This window comes from Athene cunicularia (assembly GCF_003259725.1).
Source record: "Athene cunicularia isolate RWA chromosome 1 unlocalized genomic scaffold, athCun1 chr1_part2, whole genome shotgun sequence".
Lineage (NCBI taxonomy): Eukaryota > Metazoa > Chordata > Aves > Strigiformes > Strigidae > Athene > Athene cunicularia.
In genome coordinates this window covers 4,113,016-4,136,561 of record NW_020799092.1, presented here as the reverse complement: position 1 = coordinate 4,136,561, position 23,546 = coordinate 4,113,016, and the positions used below count along the sequence as shown (strand labels likewise).

The following is a 23,546-nucleotide window of genomic DNA, read 5'->3' as shown; positions in this document are numbered from 1 at the left end:
GAGAAAACAAGGGGAAAGGGGGGGGGGGAGTGATAGAGCGACTTGGTGGATACCTGGCATTTAGCCAGAGTCAAACAATCACATGTCCGTATCAAACTATTCAGTATTAAAAAAACAACAAAGCCACTTTGATAAGGAAATATCTACAAAAGAGAAAAGCATACTACTTATCCAATCTGAGGTGGAATCCTTGTTCAGTATCATTCTTTCTAGAATTAAAAAAAAAAAAAAAACCTTTACATTTGGGATGAAGGCGGCTTCTAGGCAAAACTTGGAAAGACTGCTAGGTATTGTAACACTATTCACTCAAGATTCTTTATCCCTCCATAAGATGAATAAACTGATACAGAAAGAAGACCTGTTGCCAAAGTACCTCATAACCAGAATAAAAAAGTGGTGTGTTTCTTTTTTCAGGGCTTACCTATGATTTACACTATTGTAGTCACACTTGCTGTTAAAACCACTTCATATTTTGGAATAATACTAGCATAGATTAGTTATCCAGGATCTGCTAAAAAGTGGGGAAAAAAATTAACTGTTAATCCAGGTTCAATACCAGAAAAGAATAATTGGATCCTGTATTTATAGTCAACTGAATTAATTTTACACCAGTTCATTGCTATTATGATACCTACAAGGACATGTCATTTGAGCATTTTAGGAGGAGATTGTCGTATTGCTGGTTAACATCTTAGTGTCATCCTTTTGGATGGCTTCTTTTTGAAGTGTTTTGGAATCAAAATGTCACAGCTGTAGTGTTCTGTGAACAGTTTTTCTCATAGATGCTCGTGGGGTGTGTCTTTTAACACCATCCTGGCACAGTCTTGAATACTGATAGAAGACTTCACAGAAATTTGCCTTATTTCAAGGGAGAAAATAGACTTATAGTGAGCTCTCAAAACAAGTAGGGTTTTTTTTAATGCCCTTTCAAGGCTCAGTAGTTTCTTGTACAGACAGCTTTCACTGGATCTGTACAAGGTTGTAAAGAAGCTAGTAACAGCTTCCAAAGAAAATGGCTTAGAAGGATTCTCAGGAGTTTATCCAGCTCAGCAGCTTCTGCTGTTCCTCAATATTCTGTTACTTAGAGAAATTCTTCCCCAAGAAGGTCCCGTGGTGACAAATGAATATGACCTTGTTTATATTCACCTTTTGGGTACGTAAATAAGATAGTTTTATAATCACAAATGCAGATTTGGAGACAGATGGTCACGCATGCAGAATTGTCAGGAAAGTCTGGAGTTAGTCTGCAAAATGATAAGGAAACAGTTCAGCTATGTTATGTGCCAGCACTTGAAGAAAGGATACATATTGATGTTTTCAGTCATTCAAAGAGAAATTTAGCCTTTGATTTTTGCAGTAAGGTGAAACTGCAGTCCTTTCTTTACAGGAAGCAAGCAAACAAGCATTGTGTTTTACTGGTTCACCAGGTGAAAGTCAGCCTGTGGAGGAGCTACATTCAGAATATTCCTTTTGATGTTCGATGTTTCTGATTAGAACCTTTCTGGAGGTTGAGCTATTACAGCTAAACTTGAATAGTCAAAATTTAGGACAGCTTTCCTTTGAGGATCTTATACCATTTGTCAGTGGAGGCATTCCTGAGTACAATTCAGACTCTCTGCTTCTGGCATCTAATTCTGGGTGGCATTCGGGAAGCTTTCTAGACAAGAAAAAGGAAGTTTATTGTAGGTGATCACTCTGAGTGACTTTGTGCAGATGCATTTTTCTTCATTTAATTTTCGATGGAATTTGAGAAGACAAGCAGTCTGAAATAGCTGTATAAATTCTTCATGTACTTCTGTGTATGCAGTGATGGTGCTTCTGGATTGTTGCTTCATCAGCTGCTTCTCTCCCTCCCACAATGGTAAAATTAAGGATGTTTTTTGTAGAGCTAAACCTTTTTAAGGACTGTTCTGGCAAAATCATTGCCAAACAATGTATCAATTAAGCTAAACTTGTAGCTCTTTTTCTTTTCTTTCTTTTTTTTTTTTTTTTTCATTGTATACTACTGTGAATAGTAGTTTGAGGTTTTATGAAGATTGTCAATGCTTCATGAATTTGTAATGTTATCTTTATTTTTAAAGATTTGCAGTAGCAAGTAAAACAATGACCACATGACTGGAAGAGATGTGTGTTGCTTTTGTTTACTTCTCTCCACTTCGGAGTGCAACACTGGCATTGGAGGTGGCTCTAGACCTGCTCTTTCTGAGCAGAAGGAGGCATGGGTCCTAGGAGGATCATCTCTCTAATGTGTTTGTCCGGTTCACCAGGCTAGTATCTGTGGTCTTATCAGTCAGCATCACCAAAACGTTGCTGGCTGGTGACTTCTGTCCACAAGTTCACTGCTAGCTATCATGCACGGTTGATAGTGTTGAGTGAATGCAAACTGAGACTCATAACTGTCTTTGACATTAATTCCACAGGGGAAAAAAAATTAAAACTTATCATCCCAGATGTGAAGCTTAAAGCCTTTTAGAGTATTTCTTGTGCATCCTGCATAATTGCAAGCCTCACTGGGGCTCTTACACTTCCAAAAGTATTTCTGGAGTTAAGCTCTTTTCATTTTGAGGCCTGTAGCTTCTTCACTTATCAGGTGGAACATCTCTGCAATCTTCATTTTGCATTTGTGTCCTCTAAGAAACCTAGCCCTAGAAAACCTGCCACCTACTGTGTTCAAGAGGACTGTGAAGAGGACTTGTTGCATATAACTTTTTTATACGCTCTTCAAGGACATTTCTCTAAGAAACTGAGGAAACACAAAGATGGATTTTTTTATTGGTCACGGAGAACAGATGTCTTCAGATTACAGATTTAAATTACATTTTCTTACATTTATAAGTCCACATTCCTTTGTATTATTAACAATAAGATGTAATTCACAGAAAATATTTAAGATTCCTGATACTAGTGTTTTGCTATAGGTATGGCTGTTGACATTTGGTCATCCTGCAACACAAAAGGTAAATGCAAGCTACTTAGCAGCAAGAACACCTTGTTCATAGAGACTGGTGATTGAAAGGTTAATCCAAGTGACATCATCCTTGTAAGCAACCAGCTTTCTTTGAATGATTTTAATGATCTTTGGATTTCTTTGATCAGTAAACCATAGTCTTCAATGGCACTAGTGTCAATATGAATTTGCAAGAGAAATGACTAACCAAATGGAAGCTTTTTAATAGAAATATTGCCAAAAGTATATTTATGCTTTGTTGGACTTATTCATGCAGTTGGATGAAGCAATACGTCAGATTTCAGAAGTCCTCCACAAAAACACCTCCATGCAAAAAATTTTTAGAGTGGATTGACCAGGGACAGCATTCAGCTGCAAGCATCCTGTCAAACTTTCTCTTGTCAAATGGGTGAAAAAATAACGCATGGGGCATATTATCTATCCTTTACCATTATCAAGGCATTTCGGAAGGATACTTCCAGGTGGAGATGGGCACTCTAGCTTACATCATCTTCTACAATCATGGAATTTCATTTTCCCTGAATACGCTTAAGAAAATGTTTCGGAAGATAAGGCCATCTAGTTTATCTGCCAGGCAATTCTGCCTTCCCATGAGAGAACTAGGTACTGACAGGATAACAGCAGGTGGTTTTATATATTCATAGAAAGGGAAGAACCAAGTCCTTGTTCTTTCAGAGAGGTGTTATGTTTGGATTTTGAAGCAAGGTAGTGTTCTCAAACTGGTATTTTCAGGGCGTTATCCAAAAATGTCTCTAAAACAGCTCTTCCCTTGAAGGCTACGGTTCACATATGCCTCTCAATACAGAAGATTCCAAAACAGAATAGAGGTCATAATATACTTAAAATTGGTCACGCAGTTTCTGTACAGAAGATAACACAGAGATATTTAGGAAAACATAGGAGAAAAGAGGCTTTTTCTTTTTTTTTTTTTTTTTTTTTTTTTTTTTTTTTTTTTTACCCCTGATCTCCAGTGGCTTAATATGTAGGCTTGGGGAGAAAAGTCTTCATGGGAGAGGACCACCAAAACAGAATTGTATAGGCAGATTCCTTTATATAAAGGTCCCTGAAAAATCTACTTGATTGAATTTGCTAAAACAGTTGTGAAAATCTCACTTTTTCATTTGGTATCTGATGTTATGCAATCAGTGCATTATACATCTTTGGAAAAGGAGAGAAATTGGATGAGGTTACTAAAAAGTGTTAGGTTCCAATGAATATTCCCAAATGGCAAATGTCAAAATTGAGATGGAAGTAAGAGATGTTGCTTAGCAACTGTAGTAGTCTCTGGTGGCCATAGATGAATACAGTAACTGTTTACAGCAGCAGTGCTGCTGTAAAGTGGGCCTATCTGAAGAAGGATGTCTGAAGAAGCGCATTTTCCTCATGGAATTCAATAATTATTTCTTTCTCATTTTGGTGAACCTTCAAACTACCTTGGGAAACAACCACCTGGCAACAAAACCGATTTTGCAAATTGATATTCTCCAAGTCCTAAACAACATTCTATCAAACATTCTGGTATTGTATTTTGTATTATAGTTGCAATAAGCTCTAGTATTTCTGTTTCTTCAATTGTCTTCATAATTTGAGGCAGGGTTATATTGGATTAGTCATGTGTAGGCTATAGTAGCTGAAACAGGAAAAAGTTTCATTTAAAATTTCATTACACCTGAGGATAAATTGCTTTCAGTATTGTTTTTCTTGTTGCATCAGCCTTAATATCCTCTGTGACCTTGCAACGTTCCCTGCTGTACATTTATTCAACTGTGTTGTGCATTCTTAGAGAAGTACTGCAAACCCTACTGGCAGCAGCTTCATTTCCTCTTCTCATTTAGATTTCCTAGTGCAAACAATTTTTTGAGATTTTAGCAGTACTTCTTTTCATCAAGTTTTGTAGGTGTGGTTTGAGCTCAGAGGGCAGCTGAGCACCACACAGCTGCTCACTCACCCTTTTCCCCTCAGGACTGGGATGAAAAAAAAACGCTCAGGAACTGAGATAAGGACAGGGAGAGATGAATCACTATGTCACCAGCAAAAGATAGACTTCTTAGGGGAAGAAAAAGAATATCAATTTATTTCAAACACTTAACAACAAAAACAGCATTTAACAGAGTAAGACAGTGAGAAGCATTACCACATCTTAAAAACACCTTCCCTCCCACTCTTCCCTACTTCTCTGCCTCTCCCCTACCCTGCAGGGGGCAGGAAATGGGGGTTACAGTCAGTCTGCTGCTCCTTCTGCCTTGGGGGGGAGGACTCCTCTCATTCTTCCCCTGCTCCCCTGCGGAGTGCCTCTCACAGGAGACAGGCCTCCATGAATTTACTCTGATGTTAGTCCTTCCCATGGGATGCAGCTCTTCCGAAGCTGCTCCAATGTAGGGTTACCCCTACATGCTGCAGTCCTCCCAGTGCCGAACTACAACAGCAGGGACTTCTTCCTACAGAGGCCTGGCCTAGTGCCACTGCCTGCTCCAGTGTGGGATCCTCCGTGGGCTGCTGGTGCATCTCTGCTCCGCTGTGGATCTCCATGGGTGGCAGGGGGGGTAGCCTGCCCTCTCAGCTCAGGCTGAAGGGGGGGTCTGCACTAGTGAACCTTCCCCACCCCAACTTTCTCCTCCTTGCACTGAACTTGGTGTTTGCATAGGTGTTCTCACAACTGCCAAGTTCTCATCCCAGGTTCCCCTTCTTAAATACATTACTGCAGAGTCACAGCCACTTTTGCTAATTGGCTTTGCCTGAGCCAGAGGCAGCTCCAAATTGGAGCAGAGAGCTTCAAGAAGCTTCTCACAGCAGGCCGCTGTTGTAGCCCCCTGCCACCTACACAAGCCCAGCACAGTAGGTGTGAGGATCTGAATCAAAAATGCATTGCATTTTCCTTCAAGTTTATCCTGATGTTTTCACCTTCATTCTTTAAATGCAAATAAATAAAATGGCAAAACACCCCAAAAGAGTGCTGTGGTTTTCACAGGCACTTTAAAGTCTTTGTCAGTTGCTCAGTGTTCCTAGTCTCAACTTCTGAAAATAACCTTCCCCTTCTGGAATGAGATCTTTAAGTGTTGCAATGTACTTGGCCCTTAAAATAAAGACATTTACATTAGTGTTTGTGACATCTTGCTTGTCTACACTATGTAGGGTTATTCATAAAGGACAACAAATTCCTTATGTTTTCATTATTTCTGCATCACTCTCAAATATTAAAAACACTGTCTACCTGTTTGCATTTAAAATATGTCAGACAACTTGTGTAAGATCCTGTTAAACTTGGTATTCCTTGCAGTGTCTTGAGGTATATTTCTCTACATTTCTATTGGCAGCATTTACTGAATGGTTTATTTCACCATGTCAGAACAGTAAACAGTCAAAAAATTAATTCAAGGTGATCCAAAATGAAGCTCTAATCATGTTGGTTGACCACAGACATGGAAGTCAGGTACTTGGAATTCATATCTTGGGTCTGATAGCAGTCTGTGCCTTATATAAATTAGAAATTACATTTCAGAAGCAGAGTCTTAGGTCAGTTGTATCAGTTTTTTGCATATCTGTCCGGAGATCCAAACAAGCTGAATTTATTTTTCTGGGAGGAAGGTGGCTAAAGACAAGTTCACCTCTGCTTATTTCAGTCTTATCTTCTACTGTCTGCATATATTTTTCAGCTTTCATATATAAGAATTACACTTAAAACCCTATGCAAGTAAAAGTAGATCCTTATGTTCACAACCTAACTACCATCCCTTAGACTTTTCTTACTGTAATCTAGCTGGTCGCATTTTCTCCAACCATATATATCTATATAAATACAAAATATTTGAAGTATGTAAAGATAGGGGGTTTTTTTAATGTGTGTGTATGTATATAACATATTCAAAGCAAAGTACTTTTCTTTTAAATGGCTTAGCTTATTGCTAGAAGAGTGTTTAGCTTGAAAGCTACCTCCTCAACTTTGCAATTACTGCTCTCCTGAAGAAGATGTAACATTCCTTCATGAGACTGGTGGACTAGTCATCTGTCTAGAGGTCATATTTTGGAAGGTTTTTTAAAATCTGACAGCTGATACTGATATTTTGGTCATAAAAGCAGTTTTATGGCTAAGTTCATAGAATAGCCCAGGTTGGAAGGGACCTCAAAAGATCACCTTGTTCAACATTCCTTAGGAAAGGGAGCCTAGATAAGATTATTTAGCACCCTGTCCAACTGCATCTTGAAAACTTCCAGCGATGAAGATCTTGCACATCTCTGTGGAGGTTGTTCCAGTGAATTGTTGTTCCTACTGTAAAAAAACCTTTTTCTTATATAGAGATATAAATTCTTCCTTTTCATGATTCTTTACCCACCAACTGATTTCAGCCAAACTTTGAAGGTATAGAAACCTTGGAGTTGGTTCCTACAAGCTTTATGAGAGTTGCTAGTTGGATAGAAGTAGAAGGAATCTCAAGTTAGTGTTCCTACTGAGGCAGAGGCAGGGCTCTTACACAGTAGCTTCTGTTTAGACCTGTGTCCGTTGGCACATGTATAACTTTGGACAAGCCAAAGGAGATGCTTTCTTCCCTCTCCTGGGAGAATTCCAAAGCATGTATTGACAAGAGTACGTTATGCAGAACTGGAACAATCTCCTATTTTCATAGCTTTCTTTGTTATTTTTTTAAAGTGAAAATATGTAGAAAAGGCTTTCTGATTTTGTGTGTATGTATGTTTTCTCTGCATGCTTATTGTTTTTTCTTACTCATAACCACTTTTTTAAGGTAGCCTGCAATGGTATTAACAGAAATAAAGCTTTTTCAGTTTGTCTTATTGTTTCGGATGGTACCAGAGAACAGAAGTGGAAATGTGTACGTTGTGTCTTTTGGAGTCACTGTGCTCATCTTTAGTGGAGAGTGCTTCTCTTTAGAACTGGTTAGTACTGACCTGTCCAGAGAGGATGCTCTCCAGCAGTGCATTGGTGGCACTTGCACAGGTTACTTCAATTGTATTTCAGCTGTGCTAGACTTAAATTTTGTTTGAAGGACAGAAGACTCAGTTTATTTATCTGGGCATATCATGGAACAAATAGACATCAGTTCTTAAGGTTATTTCTGCTACAGGTTTCACTCACTGAGAAATGAGTCTGGAAAGGTACTAATGATCACACTGTTGATCTTTCTGTATTTATCCATTTAGTGTTCTGTGTTTTTTCTTTTCAGTCCTGGGTTATCAGCTGGAACTTTTCTGAAAGAGTTGCTAATAAAAGCAAACCTAAATAGTTTGTTTTATGTTACCAATTGTCATGTAGAAGAGCTAGGAACCTTTATAATTGTAGGATAGCCTAAGAACTAGGCTTCAAAAAAGCTTAAGTGCTAGGGGCATAGGAGTTTACACTACCCTTTGCCTCACCCCCTGTAAAATCTTCTGAAAATACTTTGTTCATCTTAGGCTTATATTACATGCAGCTGCAAAGATGTTTACAGGTCAAGAAACGGCACAGGACTGTTGTCACATGCAGTCTTTGCTGTGTGTCCTTTTTGCATTAAGTGTATTAAATAAAGGTCTTCCTAGTTTCATTATATTTGTCAAACCACCTTAGAGTACTGGACAGAATGAAAATACCAGTTTTAAGTGGTCATGGTAATAGGCTACTAATGTAAATATGGGCAAAAAAGGGTAGATGTCACTCTTATTTCTTCAGATACCATCAGTTTTTGTTAGAAGAATCTAATCTAATGCAAGACCTGATCTTACAAACTGAGTCAGTTTGGAAAGTAGATAGTTTGCTGGTGTTTCTCTGTTGTTTTTACTCAAGGCATAAATGAAATGAAGGTAGGAGAGACTTGAGAGTCACAAATTGTAGGGTTTTTTTGTTGTTGTTGTGGTTGTTTGGTTGGTTTTATTTCTAGGCTTTTTTTGTCTGATCTTGGGTAAGCCAGTGAGCACTCTTTCTCTGTGGCTCAGTTCTCCATTGGTAAAGTAAGTGCAAGATACATGCATTCAGTAGAGGGATAAGCCAGGTCTTTGTTAGCAAAGGAGTTATAAAGTACCAAGCATAATAAAAGTAAATTTGACTGCTTGCTCACTCTGGTCATAATTTTTTTCATAATGCAGATAGAATTATGATTCCTAACTTATGTCTGTGTCTCTCTTTTTTCTGTCCCTCCCTCCCCCCTACCATGTTTCCCCTTTCCCCGCATGAACTATATGTTTTTCTTTCTCCAGTAGTCTTAATTCTGGGAAGGATTTGATGTTCTCCATGAAGTGCGTGTGCAGACAGAAAAGATAAATGAGATAAAACAGCTTTGTCTAAATATGTTGTTGGAAATTTTATTGACTTTTTTATATATGAGAGTTTATTTTCATCTGTTTAACAGCATTTTTTAATTGTTGTTAATTTAATAGATAATTTTTTGTCTGTATCTGGTTTCAGATTTGGTACTTCAGTGTGTGAAATTCTTTCTTAGGGATTCAAGGAGTGAATGAAATGAGTTGAGATCAGAATGATCATATCTGAATATTTATTGAAAATTATTTCACTATTATAAATGTGACAGAATTTCTGCATGACTTGTTCAAAATCAGTAGTTGATATCTGGGTTGAAGACAGGTGTGACTGCAGGTAACTAATAAAAGGAGAGAGTCATCTAATCCAAACTGGTTTGCTGGTAGGTGTATTTGGAATGCTGTGCTCCAGACTTCTCTACTTTTATGTGTTACTGTTTGAAGTGTGTGTCCCCAAATGGTCAGGTCAGACATTGGACAATAGTTCTCCTGATACGGGGAAGCTGCATCAAATTTGAATTACTGTATTTATAAGTGAATTTTGGCAACTTAATACAGCTACATTACCGTTTGCTTTGGTTAGCTTCTTTGTTGTTCTGTGTATTTTCAAATTATCTTGGAGGTTAGAAACTCCAGAAGTTATTTTTCATACCTAGATACTAAATGATAAGCTGCACAGGAAGGTACATTTATTATGTGTATTTACTGTGAAGTCTTACTGATGCACAAAAACTCCAACTGTTTGGTATATGCCAAGCAGCACTAGTGTTTGAGGGGACAAGGAAATGTTCTGTTTATTTTTTTTCCCAATACAGTTTGTCAAGCATTTAGGTTTTGGTTTGGGTTTTTTATTATTTTCAGAAAAGAATAGGGCCAAGGAAATCAGTTTTTTGTCTTTGTAGCAAAAATGATTGAGGTGGGGAATGCTTTAATGCTGTCAACCTCTGCTAAAGATTAGAAATTTTGTTTTGAGTTTTGGGATAATCTCTGACCATTTAAGGGGTTACTTCTTCTTGTTGGTCCTTGTCACATATGACTGTTTTGCAAATTTTGCAAATCATGTTTATGTAAAATGTAATTAGTTTTAGGCTAAACCATTTTAAGCTTCAATAGTTTTATTCCCTTAAGGATACTCTGGCACACTAGACACGGATTTTTCTCAGCAGTCTGACCTTTTTAGTTGATGCAGTACTCAACTTTGTGATGATGACACTTTGTGTAGAGCTAACCAAACCAGCTGTGGGTTATAAATATATTCTTCCTTAATTCATTTTCCTGGTATGTTTAAAATAGATACTCAGTCACTAAATTAATGGATAATCCAAATAGATGAATGAGTAGAGAATTTTCACAGAAAATTTCTACAGCTCAAAAGCGTGTAACCCTGGCTTCATGTGACCAGAAAAACTTGCAAATGTTATGGAATGAAGTTTGTTATCCAATGTAAAGTAATGTTTAGTAATAACTTGATTACCATCAGGTCAGTTGGCAAAAAGCTTAGCATGTATATGAGCCACCACAGAAAATTTTTTTCTTTTTTTAAATAGAGAATAAAATGTTTGCATGTGCTGCAGGATGTTCACTGACATGTTTTTAAAGGGATGGGACAGTATGGATTTCCATATTTTCTGTACTAATACTCATGGTATGGAATTTGTAATACCAAGTATAATTAACAGTTGTTATCTGTAAATGAGTACAGAAGCCTGGAAATATTTAAATGAAAATTAACATTAGGAGCTTGGTATTGTCCATAGAGCAGATGCAAATTTTGTTTCCCTTCCTTCTTAATACCCTATCCAAAGGCAGTGTGGAAACAGTCTCCTTTCCCTCTCTCCAAAAAGCCTGAATAACCAGATGAAGCTGACTTCATGGGACACCTGTAGTGCTTTGTCAACCTCTGGAAGGTCTGCCTGTCCATTACAGAAAGTCCTTGACTTACACATTCACACCCAGAGAACCGAAAGCTGTTCTGTTGCATGTTTTGGTGCAACAGCCCTGATACTCCTGTCAGGCAGTTGAAGGAGCTGAGTTTAATAAAGCAGTGATCCTACTAAATTCGTATCTGGAGGTTAAGCTTCCTAATCTAGCTCAGGGCTGTAGCTGTACAGGTAATGTAAGTTGGTATTAAAAGGCTGGTATGCAACATGCTAGACTTAAAGTTGTTCTCCCTTTGCCCTTCTGTTCCTGTCTTATGCTGGTTTAAGTGTTAGAAGCATCTGCATAGTTAATAGCATCAGAAAACTGATCTGGGCTGAGGCTTTTCTTACTTGCTGTTTTTTTTTTATTTGATGTGTTAAACTAAAAGGTTAGCTTTAACGGGTCTGAGGTCCCTGATCTGAATTCACATGTAACCTGACCAGTGCTTGCATCATATTCTTGCTTTATTTCATCCCTCACACACAAACGTGACTGTGTACCATGTCATGTAATATCAACATACTTTATGTGGAATGGATGCAGTTTTGTTACTGATGTTCATTCAAAAACACTGCTAGGAAGAATAAATGTTTAATTTTATTTTTTAAAGAACCAAGTACAAAAGGATTTTCGCATCAACTGAATGATTACTTTCAGGACATTCCTCTGGTCTTCCTTTGCTTCTGTTCAAATATCTTTGTTTGCCAGAGTACATAACTGAGTTGACCTGAGTGTATTAGCATCAGGTGTGTGTCAGCACCTCAGAAATCTGTAGGGTATATCGTGCTTTGCTGCTTGTTTAAGGTGCTGCTGATACAGATAAATACAGCTGTGCCACTTAAAACTAGTGTGACATTATTTCAAAATTTATACCTAGTGGCAAGAAGATACTAATGAGAAAAGATAATTCTGTATGGTAACAAAATGTAAGGTGTTGCACTTGATCTCAAAACAACTCAGGCAAATGAGATATAGAAAGATCTTAAGTCTACTGACTATGCAGCAAGTACCGTGAGAAAAAAGGGGTATGTTGAAGGTTCTAGAAAGGAAGAATACAGCAAGAATTAATACCATTTCAGGTTACTTTTTGTGATCAACCTCCCATTCAAAACTATATCTGTTTTTCTTAACATTTATTTCTTTGATTGGAACTACATAAACCATCTTGTGTTTGTCTGCTTTCTGCTTCCTGTTCCTTGGTCAGTTTAGCAAAAAATTAAGTCAGGCAATCTCTGTCTGCAGAGCTTGTTCTAAGCAAGCTTAAGTTGGTTGCCTGTGTGTTCAATTACGAAACATGTAGTTTGGGTAATACCTTAGATAATTTTTCTTACAAGTCTTTACAGGCTTGAGACATATGACAAATCTTTGCCTAGCAGCTAATACAGAAAAGAATTGTCTGCCCATTGACCCAAGAGAATTTAATCTGCTGTGGTACACTTTTACTAGAGTAAATAAATCTTACTCTATTGTATGGTCGGTATAATAAGAAATTGACTGCGGTAGAAATTTATTAGAGTGAGTGCTTATTGTTGTAAAAACATGAATGACCTGTATTATCTAGGGTTCTTAGCATATTAATGCAGTGGGTTACCAGCACTGAAAACACTTTTCGATTTTTCTTTTATATCTAGTAATTAATAGAATATTAGGTTGATAAGTTTGTGTTTCAGTTCCCATCATTCCCCAATATTAGTTTCTTTAGGGAAACATTTAGCCTCTGAATGAATAACTGTCTTGTGGGCAGGGTGGCACAGTTACTAGTAAAATCTGTTTGCAGTAGCAAACTAATGTCTGTGGAATAATCTACCTTTCCTTAAAGAAGAATGCTTGCAACAAATAGTTCTAACAGTAGGTATGGGTAGTAAAGTTTTGGTAAATTGTAGCTTTTACAAGAAACTATTTTGGGGGTTTTTGTTTGGGTTTTTGTTTGTTTTGTTTTTTTCTTCTAATGTTATTTTGAAGACTTCTTAGATTCAAATTTTTGTCATCTTTCCTTTAACCTTCATATTGGGATTTCTGGTTAATTTTTGTGATTGTTTTGTGGAGTCATTCAAAAGCTGTCAGCCACTGTCAGGTCACTCTGTGACTGTCTGCGTTGGCCACTTTTTTTCCCTCTCATTTGAGACAGCCTGGTAGGCTAGGCAGCTGTATGTGTCCCGTGTGCATGGGGTGCTGTTCTCATCCATCTCACTTTGTTGGCTCTCGCCTACCTTCAACCAGTTCCATGAAACAGAAACTAGGGGTAGATGTCATGGAAAGAAAAGTGCAGAAACCTCTTTAGTTGTTTCTGCTACAGCCAGAAGAGTTTATGTCATCAGTTCAGTAGTACTGAAAATCAAATTTTTGTAGATGATAGCGTTCTGTAGGTGGAGAATGGTAAAATGCTGTATGTGTAGATCATTGTTGAAGTTATTAATGTATTTACATAACCCTTTAAAAATTGTATACTTTCCTTACCCTGTTTTGTATTTAATTTTTGTTCTCAGAATTACTATTTACAGAGTTCATCTTTGTCTCAGCCTGCTCACCTTTCCAGATCCCACACCGTCTTTAGTTTGAGCGTACAAACTGTACAGGTGTGTGTCTGGTGAGGTGTGACTTACCAAGGATCAAAAAACAAACCTGTAACTTCAGGTATAAGAGTCCATATTTAATGAGGATTCCATGACACCTGTTGTGGATGACTCACTTTTCATGTCACCGAACTGATAACAGGATATTAAACAGTCAGAAAGATGGCTTCTGTTCCTGTTTGCTTAGGAATGAAAGCAAGAAGGAAGATGATGTGCAGATTAAGATAGTTGATGTTTTGATTTGAAAAGAGATGACTTAAGAAATATTTGTTTCTATTTTAAAAAACCACCAGAACCCACGAAAGCCTGTGAGTTAGGTGTGCCACATAGCCCCACTTAACGCCTCTGCTTTTGGCACAGAACTTGAAGATCAGGCATCCCTTCGTTTCTCGTGTTGCGGAGCGGCTGCCCCGCGGCGCCGCCTCGCAGTGGCACGTCAGGGTGCGCGTTTCGCGAGGAGGCCAACGCGCGGCGCCACCCTCGGGCTGCCGGGGGCGCCTGGTCTATTTTTAGCCGGTTGCTGGGCAGATTTGCACAGGCCTCCTGGGGTGGCTCCGCCTCGCAGGTGCGGATTGGTTTATGCAAATCAACTGTGCTGCAGCCAATCCCGAGCGGGTATGCAAATTTCACGCCGTCCCTGGCTGTCAGGCAGGAAAAGCGCGACTCGGCCGGGAGCTGGTGAGGTGGCAAGATGGCTGCGGGGCCTCCCTCTGACACTCGCAGGAAGAAAAGTCATGATTTCATGTGGAAAACAGGCAAATAGCCTTTCTGCCCCCAAAATTTATGAAAAGTTTCTCCCAGGCTTCAATTAGCTGAAATCATGAAACGGCTGGTTCCATTGCATACTGAAGACCTGCCTTCTCCAGTCTGAGGTGAGGCGCTTGGTGGGAGCTCAGCCCTGACCTGTGTGTGTAGGACTGGTCTGGGCAAGGAACAAGCAAGCAAAGCAGCAGGTGCACTGCCTCTCCTGAGAAAGGATATCTTCCCTAGAGGATATACTGATAATGCTTTATAAAAGAGGAGGTTCCCTTAGCCAACTAATCAACGGCTATTTTGGTTCCATTTTAAATGGTTGCTCTTTTGTTACTGAGAAAATGTAGCTGCTGCAAAAAAACCTCTAAAAGGTGCTTGTATGCATGACACTTAACATTTTAATTCAGCATCACCTATTTTGTTGCAGGTTTTCAGTTCTGTTTCTTCTGGCATTTGAGAAGCTACCTCAGGGGGGACCACTGTTAGCATCAGACAGCTCACCTCTGAAGTCTGATGTCACCAAGTTGCAGGTGTTTGAAAGCTGAGGTTACATCGCTACGGTTAGCTGCCTAGTTTAGACAATTCTTTACAGAATGTTATGGGTAAATATATTTTTATTATTAGAATAGTGTTATTCTACATTTTATCTAACAGAAGACTTGTAAAGAGACCTGTCTTAAAAAGGAGGCCATTCTGCATATATTAGTGATACCTTTTACAGTTGTAGCCTGTTGAATTTTCACTAGAAATTCACTGATAAAAGGAAAAAATACTGTATTTTATAATGCATAGAAGAGCATGAATGCAACCTTTTTTTTTTAAGGATTTTTTTTCTCAGAGCTTCTCATATTTTTTGGTCTGGTTTTAAGTTTGGAATATCGGAAGTTGGGTAAGTTTTTAATTGTAGATGTATTCTGGCAGTTAGTGTCCACTTCTATGGAATTACTGGCCCCTCATATTTAAGGATAACGGTAACTGTTAATCCTCTGCCAAAGATGGAACTGCAGCATAGTAGTTAAACAATTTATAATAAAAATATTCCATAAATGTATCTTAAAATGCCCAAATTCAGCTTTATGTAAAACTTAATAAATCTTGTTTTTTACAAAAAGAAATGTACTTAGTGCTTTAGCTTGTGGTAAAAAAAAAAAAAAATCTGTAAGAAAGCTGAATTTTGCTGTTACAGATATTTCAAAAACCAGTACTTGTTTAGTGTTTGGAGATCTCGCAGCTGAATCAAAAGCTTATATTTTAAGTTGTTGATAAAAGTTGAAATCTCTAGCACTTGTGGGAAGTATCTACTACTGTTGCTCTGAGTTCCACTCAAATAGTTCTACTGGTTTAATGACCTAATGGCTGTTAAAACTTAGTTTATAGAAAAAGACAAAGCTTTTCTTAAAGAATGAGCTTAAGCTCCACATGCTAATGAGCAGATGTTTCTAGGGCACTTGTGTTGCTTGTATGAGGCTAACTGGAATATGTATTTTGATTGAAAGTTGTCTAGGAAAGATTTGCACTTGTTTTCTATTCCATCTTCAAAAGTACACATCTTATGTGTAGTAGTTATTAAGGCATAAACTGATGAACTATGTAAGGGCAATTCTGCAAAATCACCAGCAGATCAAAGATTTTAGTTGTGTAAATGAACCTGACAGTCCTATTTTTCCCACAAGGCATGGCAGCCTCATGGGAAAATAACTCTAAAATTACTAATTTAGTATGAGGAAGTGGTTCATGAGCCAGAGTCAAAGGTGGTATTATTCTCTGGTGGTAGAGAAGGCACAGGACAACTGCTCAATTAATTGTAATGCTGAAGTGACAAGAGAATAGTTCAGGTTTGTACATGAAGTTCTGATTGCGTACAGTACACAAGACTATATGACCTGTTTGAAACAGTCTGTGAATTTATTCTGCTTTATCAAACCTGTAACCATACATCTGGGTATTTTTCTTGGGCATAGATACATGTGCGGACCTAAATGTTTACTGAACTGGTTCTTCAAAAGGCAGTTTGCAAGGTTGGGGAAGAATGGCCTCTACTTTCAAGGCACAAATCATACTGCACTTGTGAAAAACCACTGATTTTGATGCTCCTGTTGGTACACCAGAAGACCACAGGCACTGCACCGTATTTGAAGAAAGGTTACCAGCTGACATACTTGAATCCGGGTTGGACCTCGGCAGGTTTTTTGATTCAACATTTGGCATCACTGAAATTTGGTAGTCTTAAAATAGCCTAAAAATGCTTCTGCATGTTAAACACCAAATCTTCATTGCATCTGTGCACTGCACTTGTGGGTTACCGCTTTTGTGCGGCTCCAGGTCTCAAACTGAAAACCCTTAACTTCATTCCCATGTCATTTACCAGCTCTTTGGAAAACCTTGATAAGTTAACGCAAACTCGACTCGACTCGGCTCGGCTGCGCCGTGGGCCCCTGTGTTCGTATTCATGCCCTGGCCGACTTCTTGCCGCCGGCCTCCCGGGGCTTTGTTGCTGGGTAGATTTTAAGGAGCTGCTGTCTGATTGGCTGCCGTGCATGCTCCCTCCAGCCAATCGGATGAGGGCTCGGGTCGGTTCCCGCGCAGGGCCGGACCTGCGGCTGGCGCGTCCCGCGGGACGCGGAGGGGGCGCGGGGCCGCAGCGGGCTCCCCCTCGGGTGCGCCTGCGAAATTACAAGGCTCTGCGGCAGGGGAAAATGCCGCTTGTTTCTTAAACCGCGAACTTCGATACGGGCTATTAAACACGGGGGAGGGGGAATAAGCTAAAGATTTTTCTAATCACGGTGGACCTTTTTTGCTGGATGTTCACTAGGTGAAATAGGACAGGATGGTGACGTAATTTTTTCTTAGAAAATGGCACATTCTTCTTTCACATTGTTCAGCCAACACTAACATAATTTTAGCCTAGAACGGAGGAAAAGTCAAATCGTCTGGTGTGCTGTAAGAAATATTACTTGCACTTACCATATGTCCTTTGCTTTGTTTATTACATTTTAAAATAAAGGCATAGTCATATGTGGATCTCAGTAGGCTGGTGGTATCTTGCATTCAGTCAGATCAGTAGACTTGTATTAGTGGTAGAAAAAAATAGCACGTTATTTCAGTGCATGTTCTGTAAGAATAGATCGTAAATGGTTATTTTTTTCTTCTTTGAAAATAGTTTTTAAATTTCTGACAACTTGTATCAACGTTGCTTTAGAGGATTTCAACTGAAAACTGCTTTTTATGAACCGCTACTTAAAAGGTAGGTTCTGTTCACGGCTTTCATTCTCTGGAACTCTCCATCTAGAACAAAATTCTCCTGACCATTTGCTGCCTCGCTTTCCTTGGTTTGGCTATGCTACATTTAAGTAGGCTTGCATATTTGAGCACTTGATTTTCATGATCAAAGCCTTTACTTCCTCCATGTAGTTCTTATGCTTTGGCAAATGTCTTATGATTAATGGTGCTTTTGGCTAGCACTGCTTGCACGGCAGGAACCCTGTGCCGATGCTGTTCTAGACCGGTAATACCATGCAAACTCCATTGTGCACTGTTTAAATTCCAGTTTTCCCACTCCCCCTCCCCACCCCCCCCTCTATGTTTCCATGACCTTCTCTTTGTCTGTTGCCTGTTACCAGGCGGGATTCAGGCAGCTGCTTATTGATTGGCTAACGTTTCAAGCAGCTTTTGGACTGCTCATAGGAGCACACGATTATAGGCTAATCCATAGCAGCTAAACATCTTTCATTGTTGCTTTAGAGCTGCGATCTCTCTACAGAGTAATAATAATAAAAAAAAAGATACAGAGGGAAAAACTAATTGGCTGAGGAATCCTTCTTGTATTCCTAGCTGCACTGCCACATTTTGGTTTTGCTATGGTAGCACACATTTGGTCATGAGGAAGAAATCTCCAAATATTATGGGGGGAGGTGCCTGATGGTGTGTTTGTGTGTCTCATGCTGAAGTATATATGACTTAAAAGCTTAAAATGAAAAAGAGAATTTTCATAAATTGTACCTAAACAATTAGACACGATGTTTGTGTGTGTTGGTTTCAAAATTGCTTGTGTTTAAAAAATCAAAACAGAAAAAGCAACCCTAAACCTACCATTTTTTTAAAGCATTTAACCCATACACACTTATTTCTGCATGCGGCGGTCATTTTGTGCATGATATTTAGCTGTTAGCGTTTAGTGTTCATCTTTTAATCTCATCTATGCTTATAATTTTGTCACAGTAGCTTTTACTGGATATTCTTCGGTTGCAAAAGATTGTGGGATTGAGCTGAAAATACGCATGAGTTACTCATAATAACCTTCTGTACAAATGCCTTTCTTTGAAATAAAGATGCCCCTCTATTGGCTTGGGGCCTGGGCCACTCATTTCCTTTTTATGACTTGGTCACATGATGAGTAAAAACTGAAAATACCCAGGCATCAGTTGAGGGAAGCGCAGAGCTAAACTTTGTGTTGGTTAAGTATAAAGGGAGGCTACCAACATACATACCTTTAGAACACTACTAGTTTTAAATGTTTTAATTGTGCAAAATTCTTGAAACCTGCTCAGGAGTTGCTCTCTTTGAAAAACTGGAAGGCAGTATTTATTAGATGGCTGCTGATTGGCTTGCCCCGATATGACTAAACCTGTCTGGACCGGTTACCGATTTAATTGTTCTGTCACTCGGCTCTCACATGGAAATGCATTACTTGGCTGCAGTGTGCTCCCTTGTGGGTATGGCTGGAAACGCTTTAAGGCTGGTCTGCAGTGATACATGATATTTAGCTGTTAACCAGTGTTTAGCGTTCATCTTTTAATCTCATCTATGCTTATAATTTTGTCACAGTAGCTATTACTGGATATTCTTTGGTTGCAAAAGATTGTGGGATTGAGCTGAAAATACGTATGAGTTACTCATAACCATTTAATAATGGAATTTTGAGGAGCCTTTTTTTGTACAGGTTCACTTAGAGCTGTATTAGAGTTTTGTTTTTAAACTAGATTTTGGATAATATTCTAGGATATGAAGTAAACGAAATTTTGAAATATCTTAGAAAATCAAGCTTATTCAGTATTTTTTTAAAGAAAAGAGTAAGGATGCATCAATGTAAAGGTATTCTGATGTTTGATTTTTAAGACTGCTATTCTTGGCAAATTTTAAAAGGAAGTGCTTTTTGTTTTACTCTGTATTTACAGTGTTTTATATTAAAAATATGAGTGAAAGACTGCTTAGATGATTAAGGAAACCAGATCAGAAAAATACTAATATGTTTTATCTGTTATGATTGCTGAAGTGATTCACTTATGAATTTGATTTTAAGTTGTCTGTGAACATTTTATTAATCTGTTAGTATATCTTTTGGTTAGAGGAAAGGCAGGATTGTGAATTTTGTAATATAAGAATTTTTAGATTCAGGGTAGTGCTTATAAAATGCTTATAAAAGAAAGCACTGTAGTTTAGGAGATCATTGTCTGTCTTAATTTTGATATAAAGGCCTTGTATTCTTGTACTACATTAACAGAAGAATCTCGCTAGCTAGTCCCCTATTAGGATCTCTTGGAATTGTTCAAGGTTAGCTGAGCCTGGAATCATCTATTTTTTTTCAAATGGCTCTGCAATATATATAGAAAGATAAAATAAATGTAAAATGATGGACCCAAGAGTATTTCTTACTTTTATGTGAAAAGAGAGACTGCTGGCTTTTACATTAGCACAATATATGTTTCTGGCTAGAAAATCTCATTATCTAGAAAACCTCATTATGTGGCTTTGCTGTAATAATAATAATTCAAGATAACTGATGTAGAATGTATAGTCAGAATATTACTACATAATTTTATAGTGTGACCTCAGTGATCTTTACATACATGTTTTTGTGCAGCATACATAGAAACTTATATTCACTTTTTCTGAGGACAAACTAAATTTAAGTGTGTTGTCAGATATTTGTTTTTGTAGATAACAGTTAAGACAGTTTACTTTAAAATGGGCTAAATGCTGCAGTCTTAGGGATGCTGTGCTTTGATAATTTTTACCTTCACAATTCTTTCTGAACTTTTTTTAAGGGTCAAGATGGATAGCACAGATGAACCTCAGAAGAAAGTCTTTAAAGCACGAAAAACAATGAGAGCGAGTGATCGACAACAACTTGAAGCTGTCTATAAGGTTAAAGAGGAGCTGTTGAAAACAACTGAAGTTAAACTGTTAAATGGAAAGCATGAGAATGGAGATTCTGACTTAAATTCCTGTTTAAGCAGTCCAGACTGTATGGAGGAGAAGAGGGAAGTTAATGGCCTAGTGGACTTGTCTGCTAACTCTGAAGAAGGAAGAACAGCTTCTGATGACATTAGTGAAGCCAAAAGCCCTGAAAGTAGGGCAGGGGACAATGACATAGAACCCAAACCTCTAACACAGTCTCCAGAGAATATTACTCTTGAGCAGGACAAAAGTACTGATAGTGCTTTAGAATGTAAAGCTGAAAATGGAGTGGTTGGTAGCAATAAAGATAACTTCCATGAAGAAAATAATACAAAAGATCATTTGGACCAAAGAGAGAGTAACATCCCATCAGAAGGTGAAAGTAAATCAGTTTGTGATATTAGTGACTCTTCTGAAGTGAACGGAGAAAAAAATGACATACCTATTAATTCCAATTTATCTGATGAGGAAAAGAGGACTGAACAAGTAACCGTTGAAGACACTGTTGGAGAAGACGCCATCTCTAGCAGCATGGAAGCTAACCAGGAACCAAAGGACAAACAAGATGGCACTGCAGGTCTGTCAGAAACCACTGTTCAGAAGACAGATGAGCCAAGTGGAAGTACCTTGGACAATACTGACTCTATGGAAACAGATGAAATTATTCCAATTTTGGAAAAACTGGCCCCTGCTGAAGATGAACTGAGCTGTTTTTCTAAAAGTTCTCTACTTCCAGGGGATGACACAGTCCCAGATTTAGAAGAGAAAATAGACAACTGTTTGGGTTCACCATCCAAGCAGGAAAGCAATGAAAGTCTGCCAAAAGAGGCTTTCTTAGTACTGTCTGATGAAGAGGATCCCTGTGATGAGAAGGAGGAACATGCTGAAGTGCTACTACCAAACAAGTCAAGTCTTCCAGGTAAATTTTATAAATTGGTAATTTTGATTCGAGTCCATGTTTTTGTTCACTTCTTAAAATGACACATTTGTGACGTGTCTAAATTAAAAAGGCAGTCTTACCCACCAGTTCTGTGTTATGTAGTCTTACATTCATGGATGGAATTTGAGGCCCAGAAAAAAAAAGTTTAACACCAAAAAAACTGTCATGTTTGGGATCTGGTTTATTTGGTTTGGTTTTTTTTCCTCATGCTCTTTGCAGACTGGGGTGGCGTGGTGGTGGAAGAAGACGAAAGATGAGTAATTGCCAGACATGGAACAGAAAGATTTGTAGTAATAGAAATGTTTATATTTACTGTCCTTGAGCAGAAGAAAGCATTTCAACTTTCTTTTAACATTCAAATAGATAGCAAGAATAACATGCTGGTAATCCAGGCATGCCACAAGTTCCATTTGTTTCAAATTTTTTTTTCACCAAAAGACAGTATTAGGAAGTTTTAAGGAAAAACACATGTTATGGTTTTCATGCTGTATACCTTTTATTAATTTAATTCATAGTGGTTTTTATCTAAATTTTGTCTGACTATGCCAAGTGATAAACATTCGAAAGTGTAGGAGACTGGTAGTCTCTTCAAGTAGTTAGCAGAAGATCTTTTTATGTTTAACTGAATGGATATCTTATGTATTATTGTCAGTTTTTAAAGCATATTTATTTTTTTCACATAGGGCACTTATTGTCATACCATTGAACTTCTGAAATTAAAATGGGTGAATAATTTACATATAAACTGACACTGCTCTTTAATTAAGCTGTTGTTTTAAATTATCTTGGTTTCCTTTTTTCATTTTTTTTCCCTGTTGCATAGGTTTTTTATGAAATTATGACCATGCTAACACAACGTGTTTAAACATGCTTGACTGGGTAGGAATCCCATAGATTAAACAAGATTCAGGTGTCTTTCAATCTCTGGAAAGTTAGTAACCATAGTTTCTCAATTCTTGTTTCACTGATGATGAAACTCTGTCTTCCACTAATGTGTGATGGCATTCAGTCTAAACAAGGGAGATAAGAATACGTCTCTTTAGCCATGTTTCAGACTCTTCCTCCTTTTCTGGTATTTACCTGTAAATTTGTGCCAGTTAAACAGAGAAAAGGCAGGTTCCATAGTTTCTTCTAAGAATCTGATTTAAGTGTTAGGTGTTGCTGACATTGCAAAGTGATACCACTGTTGTGCAATTAGTCATACAGAAACTATTTGGAAGTGGGGGGTGGCAGGGACAAAGAACATCGTGTGAACTTGTCAAAATGTATAAAATGTGCATCACAAATTGATCATTCTTGTTCTTACCACAGTTTAAGGGTTCTTTCATTGGAGATAAATTAAATTAGCATAGCAGGGTTGTTTTTTTCATCTTAGCAAAGGAGAAAACACACTACGGTCACAGATGAGTGTTTGCTCTGGAGCAGAAAGACAGAAGTGAATATTAAATATTGGACTACAGTTTGCAGAAGTTTAAAATTATTGTATCCCGCAAATTTTCACTTTTGGTGATGGGACAAGTTCTCTTGACTAGTTGTTTTATTTATTGGTTATAACAGTTTATGACTTTTACAGTTGCATGACTGTAACTGGGACTGTTCTTGAACTCTGGCCACTGTGAAGTATGTTCGGTCCTTGACCAGCAGTTACCTGTTAATTTCTGTGTTCTAAGCTTCATAAAGCTTGCCTATCAAGTTGCAGAGAAGGAAATTTTTCTGAATAGTACACTCTCTTTGAAATATTTCAAGCAGATCTCTTGGGGACCAATTTTGTACTAAATTTAACGATATTAATACACAAAATTTTGCAGTCCTTTCACCAGTACAAGTCTTTCAATAACAAAGATAATAGCAGAGAGGTTGCAGGAACAGGAAGCAATTGTATGAGAAAACAGGTAGAGTTGTCGTAAGAAGATAGAGGTTAACTTTTGGAAAGAGTCTGAGAATTAAATCTGTGGAGATGGTATGGAGATCA

General features: G+C 38.0%; 1 protein-coding gene across 12 annotated transcripts in view; it reads left to right on the top strand.

Moving 5' to 3' along the window:
- Window positions 1-23,546, top strand: part of ATF7IP (activating transcription factor 7 interacting protein) — a 108,476-nt gene that overhangs the window by 29,742 nt on the left and 55,188 nt on the right. For 10 of the 12 annotated variants that reach the window (XM_026868582.1, XM_026868577.1, XM_026868578.1 and 7 more), the window contains exon 2: window positions 20,502-21,553. In XM_026868582.1, the coding sequence (XP_026724383.1) occupies window positions 20,502-21,553 (1,052 nt within the window). Of the gene's footprint in view, window positions 1-14,365; window positions 14,577-14,884; window positions 15,060-17,051; window positions 17,398-17,617; window positions 17,702-20,501; window positions 21,554-23,546 lie in introns of those variants that run through there. The other 2 variants (XM_026868576.1, XM_026868575.1) reach the window with 2 other exon arrangements.